Source organism: Eleutherodactylus coqui, chromosome 3 (assembly GCF_035609145.1).
Source record: "Eleutherodactylus coqui strain aEleCoq1 chromosome 3, aEleCoq1.hap1, whole genome shotgun sequence".
Taxonomy (NCBI): Eukaryota; Metazoa; Chordata; class Amphibia; order Anura; family Eleutherodactylidae; genus Eleutherodactylus; species Eleutherodactylus coqui.
Window position 1 is genome coordinate 204,745,027 of NC_089839.1, and position 24,922 is coordinate 204,769,948.

The 24,922-nt window shown below is 45.4% G+C and overlaps 1 protein-coding gene across 1 annotated transcript in view; it reads right to left on the reverse strand.

The window, feature by feature from the left end:
• The window catches only part of BSN (bassoon presynaptic cytomatrix protein), a 93,813-nt gene that overhangs the window by 15,047 nt on the left and 53,844 nt on the right, over positions 1-24,922 (reverse strand). Inside the window, exons 2-6 of the mRNA XM_066596828.1 lie at positions 22,233-22,751; positions 14,336-21,007; positions 4,989-7,209; positions 3,646-4,571; positions 1,827-1,923 (exon numbers count right to left, since the gene is read on the reverse strand). Coding sequence (XP_066452925.1) covers positions 1,827-1,923; positions 3,646-4,571; positions 4,989-7,209; positions 14,336-21,007; positions 22,233-22,751 — 10,435 coding nt within the window. The remainder of the gene's footprint in view (positions 1-1,826; positions 1,924-3,645; positions 4,572-4,988; positions 7,210-14,335; positions 21,008-22,232; positions 22,752-24,922) is intronic.

Sequence of the window (24,922 nt, forward strand, 5' to 3'; positions counted from 1 at the left end):
ATGGTTATTTTTCTGCCCAATGATTTGCCTAAGCAGTTATTTCAATACCTGTACCCGAGCTCTTATTATACTGCTCAAGCTGTTATTATACTGCCTAAGGCCTTAGTCACACGGGCGTTTTTTCACGCGATTTGCGGATCGCATGACGGATGCGCATCCGCAAATCGCGTGACCGGTGCGCGCAAGTCGCCCGAAAATCTGCTCCTAGCCGTGTTTCATTAGAAACGGGCCGGAGCTGTCCAGCGCATTGCATTCAATGGAGACAGCAATAGAGCCGGCTCCATTTAAAGCAATGTGCTGCGGGCGAGCCCGGGATGAATTGTCGGGAAGGGCTTAAATATATAAGCCCTTCCCTGCAATTCATCCTAAAATGTGTAAAAATAAAAAATATATATATACTCACCTTCTCCCGGCAGCCGGAGCTCCGCGCGGCCGTCCTGCAGTGGATGTGAAGGGGGTGTGAGTCAGACCTGCCCCCTGATTGGCTCAGCGCTGAGAGGCAGCAGTCACTCACCCATTCATGAATTCATGAATGGGTGTGTGAGTGAAACCTGCCTCTGATTGGTCAGGGCTGTGACCAATCAGAGGCAGATCATTCAGCAGGCGGGGATTTTAAAGCCCCGCCGGCTGAATAGTGCCGAGAAGCAGTTCAGGAGAACTGACAGCGGCCGTGGCTGGACTCCGGCTGCAGCGGAAAGGTGAGTATACAATTTTTTTTATTTTAACACATTTTAGGATGAATTGCAGGGAAGGGCTTATATATTTAAGCCCTTCCCGACAATTCACCCCGCGCACGCCGGCAGCCCATTGCTTTCAATGGAGCGGCTGTATTGCCGGCTCCATTGAATTCAATGGGCAAACATCGTTCTTCTCTGCCACAGCTGTTACAGCTGTGGCAGAGAAGAATGATTTGTCTTCTATATGTTCTCAATGGGGTCGGCGCTGCTGCCGCCGGCCCCATTGAGCGCATATAGAGAAGAGAACAGGAATCGCAGATCGCAGATAGGTGCGATCTGCGATTTCTGTTCTATAATTTATCGGACGAGCGCATAAAAAGCGCTCATGTGTCTGATACCATTGCAAAGCAATGGTTTTATAAAACCGCCGGACGCATGCGCATGCGCAAATCGCGGCTAAAAACGCCCGTCTGACTAAGGCCTAAGATGTTATAATACTACCCGGGCTGTTATTACACTGCCCAAGGGGTTACTATATTGCCTGAACTGTTATTATACAGCCTAAGTGGTTATTATTGTATAAGCTGTTATTATAATGCCCAAGGGGTTATTATTACTGCCCGATTTGACTGTCCTGCTAGTATTTCCAGCTCTCCATTGGTTTCTGAGGCCACTGCATCACACCAACTTCTTCTGCATCTGTTAAGTATTACCGCCTACCGCCCTGTGGTACCTTTTGTTTTTCTGTGTTTTGAAATATTACTAACTCCTTCGATTAGGTCAGTCCACCATAGACTCTGAATTGGAGCTAGTCTCCATCTTCTTCTGCTTTTTCCTCACCTTGGTTCTCCCCTGTGATCTCAGCTTTGTAGCACACGGACTTCTCCAAAACTAGATTACCACCTTTGTGTGATTATTATGCACTACTTCCTATAACCAGTAAAGTATTTTCTGTAGACTGAGATTTTTTTTGTCTGCTTTTTTGGTCGATTCCATAATTTTGTCCCATTCTACATATATATATATATATATATATATATATATATATATTTCCCTATGTTTTTAGCTGTCACTATCTCTAATGGTGTGCCAGTGAGCACAGCTGCAGCCTCCGGACTGTTGTACGGCCCCACTTGCTGCTACACGCACCTGCAGGAGCTCCTGGCGTCGATGTCTGTGGTCCCCTTACAGGCTGAACCGCCGGCTTTGCTGCCGTCTTGGAGACATCCGCTGGTTCCACCTTTGGCTGGAATATTTGAAACAAAATGTATTGACAATCACTCCACATATCACAAGACATCTTCTAACATTTGTGATGTTCTGCTGGACATACAAGTCAATGAACCCAAAGGGGTACACGCTGTGTCACTTGGGGTCCTCAACTAGTGTATTATTATAGCCTTGGGAATCTGATGTCATTTCTTAGAGTAGGGCATACACTATCCCACCAAAAGTATTCGAACCTACTTATCAGTAGAAAGGATCAGGTTTTATTAGCTTGCCATGTGTCTTAAACTATGCTGCATAAGATGCAGATGCTTAGAGGTTTCAGCCATAGTTTAGGAGGGAATTGCAGAATATTGGTTATACGAGTTACGCTGCTGCACATAAGCCGTCCATCATGAAGCACAATGCATCGGCCTGTCTACAATGGTGCAAGCAGTGTTGTCATTGGACAGTTCAGCAATGGAAGAACGTTCTATGGAGTAATGATTCACGCTGCTCCATCTTCAGATCAGATGGAGGTACCTGGGTGTGGAGGATCCTGGGGAACGCTGCCTGCCTGAGTGTGCTGTGCCAACAGGTAAGTACGGCGGAGGTTCCGTTATGGTCTGGGGATGTATTACATGGCATGGTCTCAGTCCGTTGGTTGCAGTGACAAGAACCATGAACATAGAGGTGTATCCTGACATTCTAGACAATAATGTGCTGCTGACAATGTGACAATACTCTGGGAATGGTCAGCCATACTTCCAACAAGACAACGTGCCTTGTCAGAAATCCAACGCTGTTTTACGTTGGTTTGAGGCTATGGTTGCTCCATGATTGGACTGGCTGCACAGAGTACTGACCCGAACCCTACTGATTATCTATGGGACAAACTGGAATGTTGAGTCAAGAAATATTAACAGCTTCCATCTTCTTTGAGAGAACTTGCCAGACGTTTGCAGGATGAATGGAGGGATATACCAGCTGAGGTGTATCAGACGTTAATAAAAAGTATTCCAAGGAGAGTATCCGATGTCATTAGGGCCAAAGGAGCCCCACTAATGCCCCTTTTAGACAAGCCAATTCTCGTTTGAACGAGCGAGTGAAGTCACCACTAACGCGTTAGCCCTCATGCAGCCTATTTAGATCGGCAGATCATCGTTTACTTCTTTCAATGTTTCACATTCCTATGTGAAACACTGAGTGGTGAGTGTATAAAGGCAACAACAAGTGAACAAGCTAACAATGATTTTTAGTCTTGCTGAAACTGCATGACGAACAAAAAATGAATGATTCTCGTGTTTTGTTCAGTCGTTAACTCGCATTTAAATCAAACGATTATTGCTAACTTTAGCTTGTTTTAATGATTTTTTGAATGGTAATCATTATGTCTAAACGCACCTTAATTATTACCATCTGGAAATAAATGCTACTTTTGATTCTTGCTTGGGTGTCCAATTACTTTAGGTAGGATAGTGTACTTGGCTCTAGATGACACATAATGTGGGCTGCGTTTAATCTGTATTATCATGAACAGCTCTAAAAGCTGCCACCTCTATGATAGTGTGTCAGTGTTAATTAATGACCCCTTCTTCCCAATGGTAACATCTTAGTTAATGACCATTTCCGTCCCTATAGAATGAGAGATATAGGGGATGCCAAGGTGGCAGTCAGCCCCAGGCCCTGATGACGTATCTTGCTGCACTCAGCGTTAGCTAGCACATCGATGGGGTTCGGGTCTACGTCTTGTCTTACTTACTTGTGCAGGTTGCTGAGCAGCAGGCTGCAGGTTTTGCTGTGGTTTCACTGCCTGTTGTGGCTGCTGTGGTTGTGTCCGTGTTGCTGACTGTCCTTGAGGCACTGGCTGCTGCTGCCGGGGAGCTGCCTGACCCTGGCCCACGGGTGCCGGTTGCTGCTGTTGTTGTGTTGGTTGCTGCACTTGTGTCCTAGTTGGCTGACCTGGTCCTTGCGGATGCTGCGGCTGCTGCTGAGTAGTTTGATGTGATGTAGTTTGATGGGACATAGGCTGATGAGATTGGTGAGACCCTTGCTGTGGAGGTCCAGACACCTGCTGCTGCTGTCTGGCACTTTGCTGCTGAGGCTGCTGTTGTCTTGCTTGCTGCTGTTGACCAGGCTGTGGCTGTCTTCCTTGCTGTGGTCCCTGGTGATGAGAGTCAGGTTTTTGCTGTTGTGATATGTGGGATTGCCTTTGGGACTTCTGTGTTTCTGAGCTGTGATGATAAGAGGATGATTGCCTGGACGATTGAGAATAATCGGAGGAATTTGGTGGATAGCCCGATTGTGATCTAGAATCTGACTGCTGCGACTTCTTCAAAGTTGACGATGGCTGGGAATGTGAGCGCGATTCGTGTCTCCCTTGATCCCTCGTGTGCTGTTTAGAGGATCGTCTAGACTGTTCGTCCATGTGTCGGGAAGAAGAAGAAGAAGAAGAATGCCTTCCGGAATCTCCATGATGTCTATGTTCTTTCGATGAATGGCGAGGCTGAGAATATTCATCATGTTGCCACATATCGTCGTCAGGAGGTTCATCGTAATCATGATATGTGTGTTTGACCGGCATTTTCTTCTGTGATGAGGAGTGGCTGCTATAATACCGTGAACGATCAGAACGAGCTTCTCTTGGTTTATCAAACCAATCAGTTTCTTCCTGACCCAAATGATAGGCTTTAGGAACCAAAAAACAAACCATGGTCAACTACTGTGACCAATGATGATAAGAAAGTAGACTGAAGCCATGCAACAAACTGACAAGAATCAGCATAGGGCATGCAAGCGTGGTCAGAAATACATTAAAGGGCCAATACTTGTGCAAGCGTGATCAGAAATACACCAAGGGGGCCAATACTTGTCTGTCACAAAGTACTGGGAGCGTACCATGTGGTAACACACATAAAACAGAAAAACCACCATGAAAACTGTTGAACAGCACCATGCTGACACAAAGAAACGGCAGAACGATGAGGTGGAAAGGCACAGCATGCAAACGCAGGAAAAGGCAGATTTCTCTATGACGTGCATGAGACACCAGAAATGCAGCAATAATCTCCAGCATGCTGAGACATCACCACTTATAGCCTTTACCTTCACTGTCTGACACTACACAGTGGGAATCGTCCATCATGTAAGCTTCCTCTTGTTTATACGAATGGTTTCTTGGCACTTCTTTAACATGTTCCTGTACGTCAGGCAGTGAGTGGCTGGAACAGAACGGAGAACAAGTGTCCACCGCAGAATGAGGAATAGAGCCGCCAGATGAACGAGAACTGCCGACAGACTTCCCAAGAGGACTTACAGGACTCTCTTCTTCTGAGGCCTGAGTCCGCATTGGAGCTCTTCCTCGGCTTTGACTCATTGTAAGACTTGAAGGCTTCGAACTTGATTTGTGATATCTATCTGAACTATCGCGTTCGTAAGATTTGCTTCTACCACTACCCGTGTCACGACTTGACTTTTCCATACCATAACTGGAGGCTGAGCGTGAGCGGCTACTGCTGCCATAAATTCTATCATCCTCGTCCACAAGATCTCTACTGGAAATGCCATAATATTTCTGCTGCTCATATACATTTTTTTTCAAGCCGTACGTGATCTCATCCTGAAGTTTCTTAGCTCTCGAGGAGACGCTGCTGCTGTTGCTTATTGAGGAACTCACTGGGTATGAAGCAGCCAGGTCGGACTCCACGTCTTTAGCTTCCTCGATTGGAGAAAACTTTGAAATTTTCTGCTCCATCCCTTGTTTCCTGTGCTTGCTTCTCTTGGATGACACAACTGCGGGCGCCAGATTTTTGGAGGAATGCTTTTGCATCCCAACATTAGATCCATGTTTGTCTAAACGCGTAGCATGCCTGGAATCATTGTCTCCATAATAATAGGAGCTACTGACGGAGTCGCGACCATTGTTGTCATTGCTTCGCTGGTAGCTGCTTCTCCCTCTGTAATCTGTACCGTGGTGATCATACACATCTTCTTCAGACTCTTCTTCGGCTCTGGAGTAACAGCACGGCTTGCTTGAACCTTCACTTTCCATGTGGCCATTTTTATCTTGGATGTGGCGGCCATTACTCTTCTGCTGCAGAGACTGGGGTGTAGGTTCTACTTTTTGGCTTTCCGATGGTGGTGGGTTCTCTTTTGTTAGTTCACTGATGTCCTCGATCATCACGTAGTTACGGGGAATGTTTTGTTCAAGATTTGTATAGAGAGAATCAGCAGGATAACTATTGCTGGGGCTCTCGACCGCACCACCCCTCTCTGCTTGTCTTACCTCTGTGGTCTTGTACTGCTCATAATTGCTTCCCACAGTGGTGTTACTAAAGCCAGTTTCTGGAGTGGCCGATGATATCACTACTGTGGGGTTTCCGATGACCTCATAATTGGTAGGGACTTTGTGCTCTAGATCAGCCAGTGATGTTTGCCTAGGTTTCTGATGAGTGCTCTGACTATCGGCTTGTGATGGGAACCCTGCATGTAAAGTGGTTGGTAATGGAGCCTGGTTAGCATAGGTGGTCTGGGCCTGATAAGAGTTTGGTGGCCTGAAGGCCGTATGATTCTGAAGGCCTACGTCTGCCTGATAACCTGCTGTCGGTGCAATGTTGTGAGTCTGATATGAGCTTTGTGCAGGATAACTAGATAACTGGGCCTGGAAGTTGTTTTGTGATGGACCATTGCTAGAAACAGGATACTGCGGCTGCTGCACCCTGGTCTGCTGGACGGGGGCAGAAGTTGGCGCCACTGCCTGGCCAGAAGAGTATTGATAGGTGTTGGATGTATAAGAAGAAGAAGAGGTTTGGAACTGTTGTGGGGCCTGGAAATCGGCATACTGTGGAGCGGTGCTGGTCCTGCTTAGGAGAGTGCCGCTGTCATAGCCGGTCATCCGCATGTTGTTCAGCTCACTATCTGACATGTAATCCCTATTTTCTCCCAGTGATCTGAGGTAAGAGAAATCTCTAGGGCCCCCTCTGTCTTTCACAATGGACTCCTTCCTCTGAGTGATGCCAAGCTCTAAGTACTTCAGTTTAGCATCGATCTCCTTCTCTTCCTCTTCCAGCTCGGCCTGCTGTTTGCGGAGTTTAGTGGATTCTTGTTCTACAATCTTCAGGTCATGGTCTATGGTTTTAAGAAAACCCACTTTTGGCATCTGTATGACTTGGCCTCCTCCTCCTATCATCTTCTGTGAGAGAGTCGGCATGTATATTTGGGAATGCGCCTGACTGGTGGTCAGTGGAAGGTGCGCTTCATCAGGAGGAGGGCTGGGCAGCGTGCGTTTCACTTTGCGTGTCAAAGTATTTGGCTGGAAAGCTGAAATCTACAACAAATAAAATAGATGTGTAGACGGCCCAACAAGACAACAGAAAAGAAAAGGCTGACAACGGAAAAAAACAGAACTGTTCATTAAAAAAAGTGTGCGAAAACAACAGTCTACCACTTGCTATCTACTATCTAATGTCTATCATCAACTGTCTACTATCAACTGCCTGTTGTCTACATGTACTGTCTATTATCAACAGCCTATTATCTACTGTCTATCAACTGCCTGCTGCTTAATGTTCACTATGTCCTTTTTTCTAACCACTCTCTGCCATTAACTGTCTGTCTACTGTCAACTGCCTGCTATCTACCATCAACTGTGGACTATCAACTGTCTACTGTCACCGATCAACTGTATACTATCTGTAATCATTTGTCTACTATCTACTGTTACCTTTCAACTATCTTCTATTGGCCATCTACTATCAACTATCAGATATCTGCAGTTTACTATTTACTGTCATCTGTCCGCTGTCTATTACCAGTATCAACTGCCTCTTGTCCTATGCCCTTTTACATGGGACGATTCTCGTTTAAACGAGCGCACAAGCGAGTGACGTCACCGCTAGTTGTTGGCGCTCGTGCAGTGAAACACTGAGTGGGTAGAGTTTAAAAGTACATTCATCCATTTGAGCAATCGTTACGTGTAAATGGGCCCTAATATCTACTATCTGTCTGCCATCAACTGTCTGTCTATAGTCAACTGCCTGCTAGCTACTATGAACTGTCAACAATAGACTGTGCTATCCCCTGTCTACTATCAATAGTCTGCTGTCAGCTATTAACTGTCTATCTACTGTCTTCTATCCACACTCAAGTGTCTACTATCATCTCTCTATTATCTCCTGTCTACAATCTACTGTCTGCAGTTTACTATCTATACTGTCTACTACATCTCTCTACTATCTACAATCAACTGTCTGAAGTTTGCTATCTACTGCTGTCTACCACCATCTCTCTACTATCTACTGTCTACAATCAACTGTCTACTACTAACGTAATGTTTATTACCTATTATGCGCTGTCTAGTGTCTACTATAAGCTGTCTATTATGTACTATCTACTGTGTATTACCTGCAGTCTACTGACTATCTTTGGCTTCCTTTATACAGATTCCTCATTCATGCTGCAGCTTTCGGTCTCGGGGTTCTGTCTGAATCATCAATAATAGTATTCAGATGGAACCATGGACTGTAATACCTCGCACCACTATGGTCTCCGTTTGACACGGTTGCCCTTCTTTTCTGTCATTTTTGAAGGACAGAAACACACAGTCTCTGTTTAACTCATTACAGTCTATGGTTCCATCTGAATAACACTTTTAGAGGTTTAGTTGGAGCTCCGAGTCGGTAAGCTACAGCGTAAATGGAAACACTGTACAGATGTAACAAAGTTTAACATGACTTTAAATGTGTTATAACTTTCTGAGCCGTAGTGTGTTTATGGTCCCAATAGCTTTACAGTAATTTTGTTGTGTTAAAAGAACAATAGCTGTTTAATAGCTTAAGATAAGATACTTTGTCGCAAATCATAGTCAAGGTAAACTTTGCTACATCTGTAATAGTGATTTAATAAAGCAGCTCTGCATGGATCTGACACATGAGGAAATGTAGAGCAGTTTCCAGGGGTCGTTGGTGTTGGACAGATGGCTGGCTGCTGAGAGGGCTGGGGGATTATTGTCACTTTCTCTGCTGCAATGATAATGAATATCCGATGCCCACAGGAGTTAATGGCGGACTGTCTGAAGCATGGTTAGAAGTGTCTGAAAGCGTGAGAGCCAATCTGCTGTATCTAGTGTAGGGGGCCCCATTGTTACCTCCCTGTACGACAATATGGCACCTCCATTCTACTTCTTACATCTCTGTTCCCCAAAATGGCACCTCCATACTACTTATTACCTCCCTGTACCCGAATACGGCACCTCCATTCTACTTATTACATCCATGTACTCCAATATGGCACCTACATCCTACTTATTACCTCCATGTACCCCAATATGGCACCTGCATTTTCCTTCTTACATTTCTGTTCCCCAATATGGCACTTCCACCCAATTACCTCCCTGCACCCCAATATGGCACCTACATCCTACTTATTACCTCCATGTTCCCCAATATGGCACTTCCATTTTACTTCTTACATTTCTGTTCCCTAATATGGCACCTCCATCCAATTACCTCTGTGCTCCCCAATATGGCACCTCCATCCTACTTATTACCTCCCCGTACCCGAATATGGCACCTCCATTCTACTTATTACATCCATGTACCCCAATATGGCACCTGCATTTTACTTCTTACATTTCTGTTCCCCAATATGGCACCTCCATCCTACTTATTACCTCCCTATACCCCAATATGGCACCTCCATCCTACACATTACCTCCCTATACCCCAATATGGCACCTCCATCCTACTCATTACTTCCCTATACCCCAATATGGCACCTCCATCCTACTTCTTATATCTCTGTCCCTAATATGACACCTCCATCCTACTTTTTACCTCTGTGCACCCCAATATGGCACCTCCACCCCACTTCTTACTTCTCTGTACCCCACTTTGGCACTACAATACTACTTATTACCTCCCTGCACCCTGATATGGCATCTCCATTCTACTTGTTCCCTCCCTGTATTCTGACATGGCACCTTCTTCCTACTTATTACCTCCCAGTACCCCAATATGGCACCTCCATTAGGGCGTTTCATTTTGTAAGATTTTGCTTACGCCCCGAATCTCAGTGATGTAAAAGATATATAGGCCAAATTTCAAGAAGATTGGATAATATTTAGAGGTTACACACTTTGATCAGTTTTGTAAAAGTAAGCAAAAAATACGATTTTTCAATTTCAAATTTATTTTTTGGGGGAAACTAGAAATCAGAAACTTAAAACAATACTACAACTAGACACTAAGATTGATAGGTAGTATGATAGGCAAAACGTGTTATATTAATCAACTTTGAACGATGCAATCCCTTCTTTTGTTCACTTGGTGACGACTTTTCTGTGATGCTCGACTACTCTCAACAAGAATTGTTTTTGTTGTTCGTCCCTGACCGATTCGTTAGACTTTTTTATCACAGCAATTCCTCTTTCTTCGGTAACATGGAGCACCTTAAGAGCGCTCACATGGCTTCTTAGAGTATCACTACAGCATTCTATCACGTCGTGGATCCCAACGAATTCAAAGAACGTCTTTGTTTTATGAGTAACGAAATGGCTCAGGTCTCTTCCTTCAAATACTAGGTTTTTACCCTCTAATCGTTTCATTTCCTTTTTCTTTGCAGGTTTGGTTTCTAAATTTTTTTGTCATATTTTCCTTATCAGCCTGAGTAATACGTTCGTCCACAAAAGCCAATCCTACGTTTGTTTCTGACAGATACCAAAAGTGTCTCTTAGCAACTGTGAGAGCACTTTTTTGACGTCTGCATCTGGGTAAGTGCTCAGAAGCTGTAGTATATCCAAATCATTCTTTGGAGGCCATCCACTTACAATTACCTCGTGCCAAAAGTGAACATATATGAGGTTGCAAAATGTGCAACCCGTTTCATTCCTTTCAATTCTCGTTGAGGAATATTCAATTGTTTAATGAAGAGGACAATTTTAAGTGCATATATTGCCTTTGCCATCCACCTTGCTTGATGCGGAGCACTATTCACTCGTTGTTCTTCTAGAAAGCCTTGAAAGGGACTTTCTTCATCCAGCATTGTCGTATATGACTTCTTATCAAGTGAAGCCCACAGACTTTGGAACTTCTGAAAAATCTGGATGTCAGGACCACTTGATGGCATGCCACAACACTCCTTAAACACTCCTTTCAATATTAGTTCATGGGTGTGATGATGGCAAGCCAACCACAACAATGTTCATCCGAATTTCCTTTCAATTCTGGTATATGTCCCTTGGATCAGTCCTGTATTAGATGCTGTAGTATCAAAAGACATTCCGATAATATTGTCACGTAGCCCAAATCGTTCTACTTCCCGAATAAACGTGTCGGAAACAGCAGAAACGCGTCGAACCACGGAACCATAAAATCTTCTATAATCCTTTTTGAACTGAACATATGCCAATGTCCGTTCTTTTGGCTATTACCCGTTGATATTTTGGGGCTGTTAGCCTACCCCCTTGATATATCATCTGATATTACCGATCTAGCAAATTCTCAGTTGGTTCTCCAACTGAACTTCTAGTAGGAACTAATTTTTTGGCGCCTTACTCCCCACACAAGGGAAGATATTCAGTGCACACACTTTGATATACATTTTTTTAAGGGGTGCATCAAGGGACACAGCCACATACGTGTTTGCTTGTCTGTCCTTTAGCCTTCTAAGTTTAGAAAATAAATATAAAAGTTATAATTTAGGATCAAAACTGTGAAGGCATCCTCTAGTACATTTTGATTCCACTGTCTCAATGAAGCATTAGTACAAAGCACTTCAATATTAAAAAATTTCACTAGTTTGAGGAAAAATGTGATCAATGTGTGCAACCCCTAAATATTATGCAATCTTCTTGAAATTTGGCATATATATCTTTTACATCAACAAGATTCGGGGCGTAAGCAAAGTCATATGAAAATCACATCATTGGAAAAATTAAACACCCTAACCTCCATCCTACTTATTACCTCCCTGTACCCTAATATGGCACGTCCATTTTACTTCTTACATCTCTGTTCCCCAATATGGCACTTCCATCCTATTACCTCCCTGCACCCCAATATAGCACTTCCATCCTACTTATTACCTCCCCGTACCCCAATATGGCACCTCCATCCTACTTATTACCTCCCTGTACCCCAATATGGTACCTCCATCCTACTTATTACCACCATGCACCCCAATATGGCACCTCCATCCTACTTATTACCCCCCCTATACCCCAATATGGCACCTGCATCCTACTTATTACCTCCCTGTACCTCAATATGGTACCTCCATCCTACTTATTACCTCAATGCACCCCAATATGGCACCTCCATTCTACTTATTACCTCCCTGTACCCCAATATGACACCTCCATTCTACTTCTTATATCTCTGTTTCCTAATATGACACCTCCATTCTATTACCTCTGTGCACCCCAATATGGCACCTCCATCCCACTTCTCTGTACCCCACTTTGGCACTATGATACTACTTATTACCTCCCTGTACCCTGATATGGCATCTCCATTTTACTTGTTACCTCCCTGTATTCTGACATGGCACCTTTATCCTACTTATTACCTCCCAGTACCCCAATATGGCACCTCCATCCTATGGCACCTCCATCCTACTTATCACCTCTCTGTACCCTAATATGGCACTTGCATCCTGCTTCTTACATCTTTGTTCCGCAATATGGCACCTCCATCCCGATTATTATTTTCTTGCACCCCAATATGGCACCTACGTCTTACTTATTACCTTCCCAATATGGCTCCCCCAACCTATTTATTACCTCCCTGTACCGCAATATAGCGCCTCCATCCTACTTATTACCTCACTGTACCCCAATATGGAACCGCCATCCTATTACCTCCCTGTACCCCAATGTGTTAGCTCCATCCCACTAATTACTTCCCTGTACTCTATTTTGGCACTAGCATGCTACTTATTACCTCTGTGCACCCTGATATGGCATCTCAATTCTACTTATTACCTTCCCGTATTCTGATATGTCACTTCCATCCTATATATTACCTCCCTGTACCCCAATACAGCACCTCCATCCCATTTACTAGCTCCCTCTTCCCTAGTATGCCACCTCCAACCTAATTATTACCACCCTGTACCGTAATATGGCTCCTTCATTCTACTTCTTACCTCTCTGTTACCCAATATGGCATATCCATCCCAATTATTACCTCCCTATACCCCAAGAGGGCACCTCCATCCTACTTATTATCTCCCTGTACCCCAATATGGTACCTACATCCTACTTATTACTTTCCTGTACCCCAATATGGCAACTCCATTCTACTTCTTACGTCTCTGTTCTCTAATGAAGAATAATGGAAGCAGCAGAAGGGAGGGTCCTCGCAATGTAGACGGGTCCAGCATTGCCGCCCCCGAGGAGACTGCCCTAAATATGTACCCTATGACAGTAAAGGTGCCCTGGCAGGGCAGGGACCAGATTTTGGGATCTAGGGTTTTCTAAATTGCCACGGGGACACCATGTTGAGGGGTTTCTCACATGGTTGTAGGTGTCTTAAATCTACTCATCGTTACTTTTACCCTACACTCAATGCAATGAACCATATGATGGCATACAGTAAAGTGATGTATAAATATGCCCTAGATCATCTCACTGTGATCCCCAGTGATTTACTGAACACCAACATGGTTCTAGAGCTGGAATTTCAGAAAGTGACAAGAAGTGTTCTGAAAACAAGGAAATATGGAGCTCCGCTAACTAATACAGACGTGGCGGCGGTGCTCACTAATCTTCACAATGTAAAGAAAACTTAAAAGGGATCGGTCACCGCAATCTCGTCCATAAAATTGACTTCACTGGCCGACAAGATGAGAAACCAATCATTTCTAATGCCCTCTCTTCTCCTTATGAACCAATGTACCTCCACAATTAGGTTCTAAAGTTATCGTGTGCTGCATGCAAATTATTAGAGAAGAGTCATCTGTCTGAAAAGAGTCATGCTGATTCATGAGCTGCTAAGTTAACCACATCCCCTTTTCCTAAATAAATTTGTTCCATGTGTTTGTCAGCATGTCGCATCTCTCCTATCAAAAGAAAGGGGTGCATTAGCTCAACAGCTCATGGATCAGTATGACTCTTTTCCACCAGGTGACTATCCTCTGTTAGTTTGATTCAGAAACAGGATAACTTTGGACCCTAATTGTAGAGGTACATGGGCTCATTAGGAAAAAAGATGGCATTAGAAATGATTGCCATTTCATCCCCTGCCAGACAGTAAAGTCAGTTTTAGGGGTGAGATGGTGGTGACAGGTTCCCTTTTAGACTTCAAAACGCTAAAAAAAAAAAAAAAAACATGAATGAGAAGACAGAAACATGAAGTGAAAGCGTGGGTTCTACCTGTGCAGAGTGCAGCTGCAGACATGCACTTAATGTGTAGCCAATGTTAGTACTATGCAGGATACCGCGCCGCATCTCTTACCTGACCACCTTGCAGTAATTGGTGCTGATACAAGGAGAACCTGTCCTTGGCAGACTCCTCGGATGTAGGACTTAGGGGTTTAGGATCCGACAATGATCTCTGCATGGTTTTTATTGGCCGGGGTAGGATCTGCTGTCGTTGTGTAGTTTCAGTTGTGAAGTGCTTTTGGGGGGTGACGTGAGCTTTGTTCAACCTCTCACTAGAAGCAAATGTGGATTCCAGTAATCTGTGAGGGGACAGTGGTGACACTGGTGAGTAGAGAACTTGGGGAGACTTGGGAGGCTGCCGATTAACTAGCTGAGCAAGTGTGTCTGCAGGCAAGTGTGATTGGTAACCAATCTCCAGAGGATCAGGTTTCTTCTTTTCAAACTTGGTCACTCCTTGTCTTGACATATTAGTGTCTCGAGGCCCAGAAGTTGCCATCTGTATATTAGAGGAGTAGGGGGTTATGGTCGTAGGGACACTGAGCTGTGGGACCACAATCCCATGTGACTGAGTTTCTGGTTCTGTCTGGCAGGCCAAACTTTCGCCTTTGTGAGTCTTCTCCGGAGCAGATATATACTTTATTATCTCCACCTTGGGGTCTGGAGTGGTGATATGTATGGACGGTGAGACCCTCTGCAGCTGGTCTGGCTCGGTCTGGACAGAGCAGTCACTAATGGTCTGAATTGCAATACTTGAGGTTCCCTTAGAGTCATGCTTGCTGTCTGAGCTTGAGTCAGAATGTCGAGAGAATCGAGATCTCCGTCTGCGCGTTGGCTGTTCCCATTCTGCATTATCTTCATCGTCTGTCTGAACACTGCAGTCGGTGCTTCTTTTTGTTCGGCGCCGGCGAGACATATAAAACCTATCTTCACCATCTTCATCATCAGTCTGTACACTGCTATCTGTTATCTTCTTGACAAAGTATGTTTCATGGTTGTCATCTGTGTTGTAGGCATCCCTGAGACGTGGCATGGAGTTCCTTTTCTTTATAGTTCTATTTACTTCCCACTGTTCATCCATTTGCAGTGACATCTCTGAGGCAGAGTTAGTAAGTGGCCTCTGAGGTGGTGCCGGATAGCGTGGTTGCCCCTGTGCGTCTGGTACAGTTGGAGCCATAGCAATGAAAGGTGGGTTTACTGGCGGCCAGTATTGCCCACTTTGGGCAAGGGTTCTTTGCATTTCAATAGCAATTTCTGATACAGTCTGGGGTGGAAGTCGTACTGTTTGATCACAAGTTTGAGGGCCAGAAGTCTTTTGCCTCTTCTGTTCCTCTAGTTGCTGTTGAAGTTGTTGTTGAAGCTGCTGAATTTGCTCAATCTGCATCCTTTGCTGTGCTAGCTGCTCCCGCTGCATGACAAACTGTACTTGGCGCTCTTCTTGCTGTTGTTGAAGCACGTGCTGCTTAATTGATTGCAGCTCTTGGAGCTCTCTCTGTACCAGCATCTGCTCCTTCTCTCTGTGCCGCTGCAGTTCTAAGCGCTCTCTCTCCAGCTCCTCATGCAATCGGAGTTGTCGGAGCGCCTCTAATTCTACTCGCTCTCTTTCAATCTGAAGCAAGTGTTCCTGCTGCTTTCTTTGGCGCTCTTCTTCTTTTTCTTTCTCCTCTTTTTCAGGCCCGACTTTCACCATGGTTGATTGGCCCTCAACTGCGGTCTTCTGCTGGGGCTGACTGGTCTCTTTGGAAGAACTAGGCACTACTGAGGATACAGCTGGGACCTCTGCAGGGACCTCTGAGGCCGTTATATCTGGACATGTATGAGATGTTACAACAGGGGCTGAAGCTACTGTTGAAGTGGGTGGGAGTGATGTCACCGTAGTCGATGTGACTGTACATGTTGTTGTAGTAGTTGGAAAACTGCTGGCAGGCTTTCCTAAGTAAACAGGCGTATCAAATGTTGATCCAGAAGAAGTAGGTGGAAATCTATTTACTGCAGGATAACGATACATTGCTGGGGGTCCCAGCGGCATCCTCGGAGTAACAAGTGGCACCCTAGTAAGACTTGCCAGAGGAACGGCAGTGACACTTCCAGGGGCATAAGGCCTATACAAACCTCTAATCATTGGTCTTAGTACAGAAGCTGGCTGGGTGGTGATGGGAAGAGTAGAAGCTATCGGTGTATTGATAGTTGAGTAAATCATGCCATCTGCTGCTCTCACAGTGGCTGCGGCTGGGTACATCTGTCTGATAGTCCCAGATCGTATATTATACTGCCCTAAGCTTCCAAAGCCTTGGCGGCTATCTGGGAAATGAGGACCATACATCATATTTTGCCTGAGGGATGCCACTCCCTGCTGATTATCTGCTGGCCCTGGACCAGCTGAATTAGGTCCATACTGCATAAGGTCTGGGCTGTTTGTATGCCGCCCACCGTATTGGTCCATAGAGTTAAGTGCAGCACACATTCTGCTGATTTCTCGAGCCGTTGTTGCACTGTATTGAGCAAGATTTGACTCTTGAAAGTTAGACAGATCTCTAGCGGAATATCTGTAGTCAGAGTATATATTGGACAATGAACTATATCGTCTTATGGGCAATGCATTATTGAATAAGTCAGTGGGCTGGCGAAGGTCCGTAAATGAGCCATACTGTAGTCCCTGACTTAAGTAGCTGCCATCGCTGAAGTTCATGCTGTAGGAGCTTTTCATTGTGCTTAGATCCATTGCTCCCTCTCCTCCTGGCACCTGGTAAGGTTGGTACAGACCAATGTCAGTTAGATTGGTCTCTGACATGGATGAGTGCAGTCTGCCTGGAGGACCATACGGATAGAACTTCTGCTCATCGTATACATTCTGGACAGGGGCTGAAGGTTGGGGAGGTGGTGGCACCAATGGTTTTGATTCTCTATATTGATAGTTTTCAGGAAGTTCTTGATCTCTCTGTCCATAGTACTGTATCCCTGCCCTTGCTGCCTGCGCTGCTTCCCCTGAGCTTTTGTCTGGTACTTTAGAAGAATTGTAAGCACCAGCACAACTTCCCCCAAAGGGGAACTTGTAGACCACATCACAGCACACCACTTGGCTTTCAGGCTTCATCCCGGTAAGATCTAAGGCATTTGGAGCCTGTTCTTCTTTCATGAGTTTTGTAATAGGGCCAGGTACCTTCTCGTCCAGGTGAACCATCATGGAGTGAGGCTGGTTACCCGCAATATTCATGGGAGGATGCTGAGCTTTTGGCTCTGGAACACCCTTATAAGGATCTGCAAAACCCATGCCCTGCTCCTGTTGGAACTGTCTAGGCATGGCACTAATGTTAGCAATATTCTGCGCACTACCTGGTTGAGACCCTATCTCTCGTTTAACCATAGATGTGACCTGGCTAGGAAGGTTATATCTTGCAAATATGTCTTTCTGCAAGCCTCCAGTTTCTTCAGGTTTTCCACCACTTCCTCTCAATACCGCAGTCTGGGCTGCTTGTTCCATGTGTTTGGTTTGTGTTAAGCACACTGCGCTTCCTGTCCCTTGCCCAAAATCTACCCTGTTCTGAAATGGGTCTCCATACACCACCGGTTGTTTTGGCTGTGATACAATCATGGAGGAAGCGACAGTTATACTAACAGTTGTGGCTGTACCAATAACAGCATGGTGTTCTTGGGCATTCAGATTGACGATTAAGGGCTGGACAGCGGTAGACTGTCGTACTGGAGATGGCTCCATGGTCAAGGAATATCGCCTGGATTCTGTTGCTAAAGACGTCAGATCCATGCCCTGGTCAGTCATAATGACTGGAGCGGATTTCATAGCTGTTCGTAAATCGACAGCACTGCTGCTAGGTTTGGGCCCAGGCTCCACTCGAGATGTGCCAGGGATAGAAGAGATCCTACACAGTGATATGTTCTCTGGTGGCAAGGAGCCCCAGTTATAAGTATTGCTGGAACCATCTACTGTAGCAGCGGGCTGACCCTTAGAAGAAACCATGTGCATTCCTGAGGCCGGAGACCTTTCTATGATGGTGTGTGTCTTAGTGTAGCTAGACTGTATTAGTTCTTGCTGAGACTGTGAACTACTGACTGGTGTTTGACTGTAACTATGAAGAGTTTGCTGACGGTTTAATCTAGTTGGTGAAGTGACTGGGGACGTAGAGGAGCTGACACTTTTAGGTTTAGTTTGGACAGAGGAATCGGATGCTAGTGTAATAACCATGAATGGAGCCTCTTGAGAAGATTGCTGTCTGGATAGACGAGGTGACCTGGTGCGATCTGGTGTCTGTGTTCCTTGAGCTACCATGGGTAATGGAGAAGAGCTCTCCATCCTATGGATGTTCTGTGTCTGGGATGAGAACTCCGCAGTGCTCCTGTTTCCTGCAGACATATTCAGTTTTGGCGATGAATGAGTCGGACTTTGTGTGGGTGAGGTAGGAGATAGAGGGGGGCTCGTTGTCTTGAAGATTGAAATGACTTTCGATGTAAGTGACACATTAGTCCCGACACTTTGTCCTTTATCTCTTGCTGCATTGATCTCTGCGACTGATCTACTTTTGTATTGCTCTTCATTTGCACTGTAGTCCATGCTTCCTTTAGATTGTCCATAGCTTCTACGAGATGCTCCCTCAGTACTTGTAGTAGGGGTGAATGATGTAGATGTTGAGGTAGTGGACACTTTGCCGTAGTGATAAGTAGATGATACTGCTTTTGAGCTAGGAACTGAGGATGAACTGTGAAGTTTTGTCTGATCGAGCCCATCTTTAGAGAAGTGCTGTGTGACCCGCACATCTGGTATGACCCGTCCAGAGAGACTTTCAGAAGAAGCAAATGACACGGGTGCAGAAAGCTGAGTTGGGCTCGTACCAGGAGTAAGTGGACCGCTAACTTGTTTCAACATCTCATTATATGCATTCTCAGCATTTAGGAATTGCTTTTCAGCATAGACCTCTGCTTTCTTGTCTTCCTGTAAGTCGAGTGCTGAAGACTGGTGCATCCTTGAGATATTCTGAGAGGTTTGCAGAATCTCATCATACACCGTTCCAGGCGTTGTTAAGTCGTAGTCGTTCTGAGACCCTCCACTTCTATTGTCATAACCATAATCGTCGATATACTGATACTCATAGTCGTTCTGATTCTGCGCGCTGGCGTAGCCGACTTGCTGATAGTTATTCCCATAGATTAGATTCTGCTGGGATTGCTGCTGTTTCTGGAACATTTCGGCTTTCCTCATCATTTCTTCGTAAACCTCCTCAGCACTTTTTAGAGCCTTATTACCTGCGGATGAGGCAGAAGTCTTTTCTGTTGGAGAATACAAAGACATAAACGTTGGCAAGTTGTATTCACTCCCTGACTTATACAATTTAGAAGCGATCATCTCAAAGCCTTCTGCTTCTGAATCAATGGAAGGGGAATACTCAGAACAAGAAGACCTGTGCAGCTCCTCCATCTCTGCAGCTTGCCTCATCTCTTCGGTGGGTGACGCATCTTCAATGGGGGACAGATTGCTGGGTGGTGTCTTTGATCTCTCTCTTCTTCGTTGAGCTCTTAGTTCTTCTTTATCTCTTTTGGTTTTGCGGGCTGTGCTCCTGATCCTTTGCTGTTCCACTTCTCTCATTTTTTCCTGTTCTCTCAGGAGCTCTTCTTCTTCTCGCAGTTCCTCTTCTTCTGAGGAGTCTTCAATCGTGGGCAGTAAAGGACCATGTGAGCGATGCCGAGCTTTTCTCTGTTGCTTGACTTCCTCCAGACGTTGTCTTCGGCTAGGACTGCTGTCACTGTCTTCTTCCAGTGATGACAATGATGTGGGTGATGTTCCGCTTGTGTAGCTTGGTGTTGTTGCAGGCAATGTAGAAGAGTATTCTCCTCTGGACCGTTCTTCTGGTGAACCTGTCAGGCTTTCCATCTCTAACTCTGGTTCCCTATCTAAACTGATATCTGTCTCTTGGTCGAGATCAATGTCTCTGTTGTAGTTATTTGTGCTATTCAGCTCAATGGTCTTGAATCGTCGGAGCCCTCCTTGTGTTGCAGATACATCCTCTTCCTCCTCCACATCTACGTCTTTTCTGCTGTCCTCATATGCGTCAGTGGAGTTATAAGCTGGAGACCTCTTTGAGGAGGGGGTACCTTTGGCTTTATCAGACTCTGTCTTGTGTCCATTCTTACTACCGTATTTTACATGGTTATAATGCGGGTCGTCATCTTCCAGATTGTCTTCTTCTGCACTCATTTCCAGAAGCTGTCTTCTCATAAACTCTTCATCTGAGAACTTTCCCTTTTGCTGTCTCATCGGTAAAGGAGAGAAACCTTCACTACTGTCTTCCACATAATCATGGCGCAGCTTACTCCCAAAATCATCCGATGACTCGGTGCACTCTCTCTGATCCCTCTGATTCTCCCATTCCAGTGAATCCTCATCTTCTTCTAGGATATCTTCCAATTCTTCATCTGAGTCAAACGCTTCAGGGGTAATGGACAGTGATCGCGGCCTCTGCTTCTGTTTTTGGTCTTCTCGTAAGCCATGGAAACGGTCACCTTGGGAGGAGCCTTTGGACTCCAGCAGTGGTCGGACAGAACTTTCCAGTTTAGTGAGCTCGGAAGGGCTTGGTGGGCTGCGCTGAGATATGCCTGTAGCATTTAGCTTCTCCTCTTCCTGCTGCACTAGTCCTGCAATCTCACTCTGTGAGCTGGAAATTCCATCCGAGGAGTATCCCGTGTCACTTAGGCTTTGAGGGCTGCGGGACGATTCATGGGAATAAGGCTTGCTTAAATCCTGCAGAAAATCAAGAAGATGTTGTAAGTAAATCACGATGAAGGTGCACTATGGTGTAACTTCCAAATTTGCTAACAAAATGCCCTGGCTGCAAAAGTGGTGCAAGAATAACCCTTCCCATATCTAACTAAAGGCAATTCCTGACAGCGGTCCCACAGCTGAAGGAAGCGATTCCAATAATAGCAATTAAGTTTCTCACTATGCTTAAGGGCTCATCAGGATAAGCTAGGTATGGAAAACCAAATATCCAATGTCTCCTGTGTGGTTTCAATAAGTTTCTAAGACAGTTTCTACAAACAGTCAAAAAAAAATATTGTAGTGCGTATGACCGACGGCAAGCTGCCGCGGTCATCCGCTATACAAGAAAATAGGGTACGCAGGATTGCCGTCCGGGCTCAGAGCTGGAATCTGCTGCGGGCCTCCCGCATGCAGAATTCGGTCTGCCCGAGTGAGCCGGGCCTTATGCCTCCTATCTTATGTTGGCATATGATGTCAGAGTAAGGCAAAAGAGTTTGTTGGGTGGAACATTTCAACAGTGACGACAGTGATGTGAAAAGCATGCCATGTTCTGGGCAGCCGTGCAGAGCTGTTCCTCTACGAGGTAAGAATGAGTGTCTCAATGAGTTCATCAGCGAATTATGACCAGGGAACTGTGTAAGAAGTTAAATATCGGCTTCAAAGCATTAGAAACTATGATCCACCAATTTGCGCGGGTGAGCTGATGGAGACACTCTTCATTTCGTGATGTGACAGCTGTGCATGGCCATCCAGAACGCAGCTTGTCTTTCATGTTGCTGTCGCCACTGTTGAAGCGTGCCACCCATCGCCTCACTGTGCTAACATCCACTGTTTGGGCTCTATAAACATTCATCAAACGTCAATGGGAGCAATTTTTTTCTGTATGGATGAATTCAATTACAAACCTTTACTTTATATGCACTTTAATGTCACTTCCCTCTGCTGCCATCTATTGCACAGCAACAAAATTTACCATATATTGGAGAGAAGGTGCAAACGCTATTGGCATACATCCGCTTCTGACATCGTGTGCCAACATAATAAAACAGGAAGCGTTATTTCGGAGCGACCTAATTCAAAGCAACAAACAAGGCTGAAAGGCAATGAACATCCCAAGAGAATGAAGATCTGTGCATGAGAGGAAGGGAGGTGGTCTGTACAAATCTGTTTCTTCCAGACACCTACATCATCTTCATGAACAACTTACCTCTTGGTCTCTCATCTTCTGAATCTCAGAGGATGACTTTCCATTCTTTGCTTCTTTTTTACTGCCCACGGTTTTACCCTTTGGCACCATCTGCTTTGACAACTTTTGAGAATCCGCAGGGGCTTTGGGCTGGGTGACATCTTCCTGGGGTTTCCTCTCTTCATTCTTGAGGTGGTTTTGTTGGGAACTTCTTTTGTCCGGTGTGGGCTCCGGGGGGTGTCCAGCAGGAGGCGCCCTCTGCTGACCCCCTGCTCCTGTCTGATGCTGTGGAGACGCTGTGGATACAGGGGTGGTCTTCTGGTGATGGGGCGATGCTGTCTGGCTTGGAACTGGCTGGTGTCTTGGTGACCCTGATGGCAGGGCTCCAGGGACATGTTTGGGAGATGCTCCTGCGGGAATTCCTGGCTGGTGCCTTGGTGAGCTTTGCTTGGATGGTGGTAAGGGTGATGGTGGCGCATCTCCTAAGCTTCCCTCCAGTAACCGCTGAGTTTGGCAGTTTAGACACAACCATTCATTTTTCTGCAAAAAAGAAGAAATTGGTTCAGTGAGATGAGAAAGGAAGTTTCAACACTACAAACACGAACCCACATGCGGACTATCCTGTGTCTTACAACAACATGCTAGCGGCATTAAGGTCTCCAACCCTGTCACTGCACCGAAGACGTCACATCCCATTCACCCTAATGCACTTCATATCTGAACATGCACAGATACCAGTTGCTAGGCGGACAAGCAGCTTTATGTAGACTACCCTATTTATATAAAAGATGGCTGGACCATTGTACAGAACAAGCACTGCTATCTCTTGTGTACCCCCTATCTCCTCATAGATTGTAAGCTCTTGTATCCCCCCTATGTCCTCATAGATTGTAAGCTCTTGTGTCCCCCCTATGTTCTCATAGATTGTAAGCTCTTGTGTCCCCCCTATGTTCTCATAGATTGTAAGCTGTTGTGTCCCGCCATTTCCTCATACATTGTAAGCTCTTGTATCCTGCCGATTTTCTCATAGATTGTAAGCTCTTGTGTCTCGCCTATTTTCTCATAGATTGTAAGCTCTTATGAGCAGGTCCTTCACTCCTATTTCCTCATAGGTATTCAGCCATAACTGTTTCTTCATAAATTATAAACTCTTCTGTCACCCCAATTTCCTAATGGATTATAAGCAGGTGCCTCACCCATATTTCCTCAAAGATTGTAAGCTTTTGTGCCACTCCTGTTTCCTCATAGATTGTAAGCTCTTGTGAGCAAAGCTCTTACCATCTCTGTTATTAGTGTAAAGGCCTTTTTACACGGGACGACTGTCAGGAAAACGATGACCGACACTCGTCTCTGGGTTTCCTAGCTCCGTGCTCCTGCACGGGAGCTAGCAGAGCAGGCTCGCTCATGGAGCAACCAGCAGGGGGGTGGGGCAGTGCAGGAGATTTCTCTCCTCTCGCTCCCCCGCCCCTCTTCATTGAGTGAGTGCAGCTGCTGTGCACGAGCTCCCTTTTGTTGTGTTCTGTTGGGAGTTGGCTGTCTCCCTCTCTCTGCCCCTGGGCGGAGGCTTTTGTTTAAAGGTCGGGCTGAGACTTGCAATTACTGCCAGTTATTGGTTTTCCTCAGTGTGCTAGCTAGTCTGCCTCTGTTGGTCTCCTGCTTCTGTCATCTTGTCTGCTATACTTTGCTATTATCTGCCAGGTTTTTACATCTGCCTTGGTTCTGGTTAGTTTGTTCGTGTTGGTTATTTACATCTACCTTTTCTGTCGGTATTCTACCCTTTCCATCCATGTACGCCAGCGTCCCTGGGCGGCGGTCCCTACTCTCACTAGGGACCGCCACCCAGTTGCCCGCCTGGGGTTAGCCAGGAATGGAGGCAAGTAGGCAGGGACAGGGGTTGTGGGTGAGATCTAGGGCACCCGGGCTGGCGTATCAAGGGTAATATATTGTAACAACATTCTTTTACCTGACCAGATCTAGCACAGGTCTGCTCCGTGCCGGCCGGATTTTCTTTCCTCAGCACGGCGGCTGCAAAGTCAGACTCTATGTACAGACAGCTGTTTCAGGGTTTTTGCCCTTCATCAGTGTACAGTAGACAGTATCAGTGTACAGTACAGTGCATGGAGTCTGGCTTTGCTTTTAACTCCCAGTCATTGTTACAAGACTTGTATAAAGAGTCTAACTTTGGCTTGAAGAAATGCTGCCTTCCAATAGGTGGCACTGTGGAGGTATTATTCCATCTCCCTTATTTGCATATTACCCAGAAGAGCATGAATGGCCTTTTGAGTCTCCTCACTCACCATCTAGGTGCTCTCCCTAAGGAGAAAAGAAAGCGTGGAATATGTTGGCGCTATTGAATATAGATTATTATTATATCCCCCTTTTTATATCATGAGCCTGCAATTGCTTAGACAGAATTCTTCCCATGGATGCATATTCCCGCTTATATTTATCTGCGAACTATTGGCACATGCGGCATATTTTACTGTGTGATGATGAACATCAGACTGTCACCAGATTTCACCAGATATAGCTGATCTGCAGATAAATACTTCACGTACGGCCAGCGTAAATCATACCAGCTATAATTGTCAATGTTGTCTGGATGTCACCAGTTCACCCAGTGATCTATGGGAGAGCAGCACAGCCTGTACTGGTACAAGTATATGGAGTATAAGAAGAAGCATCATGAGGAAATCTCCCCCCCCCCCCCC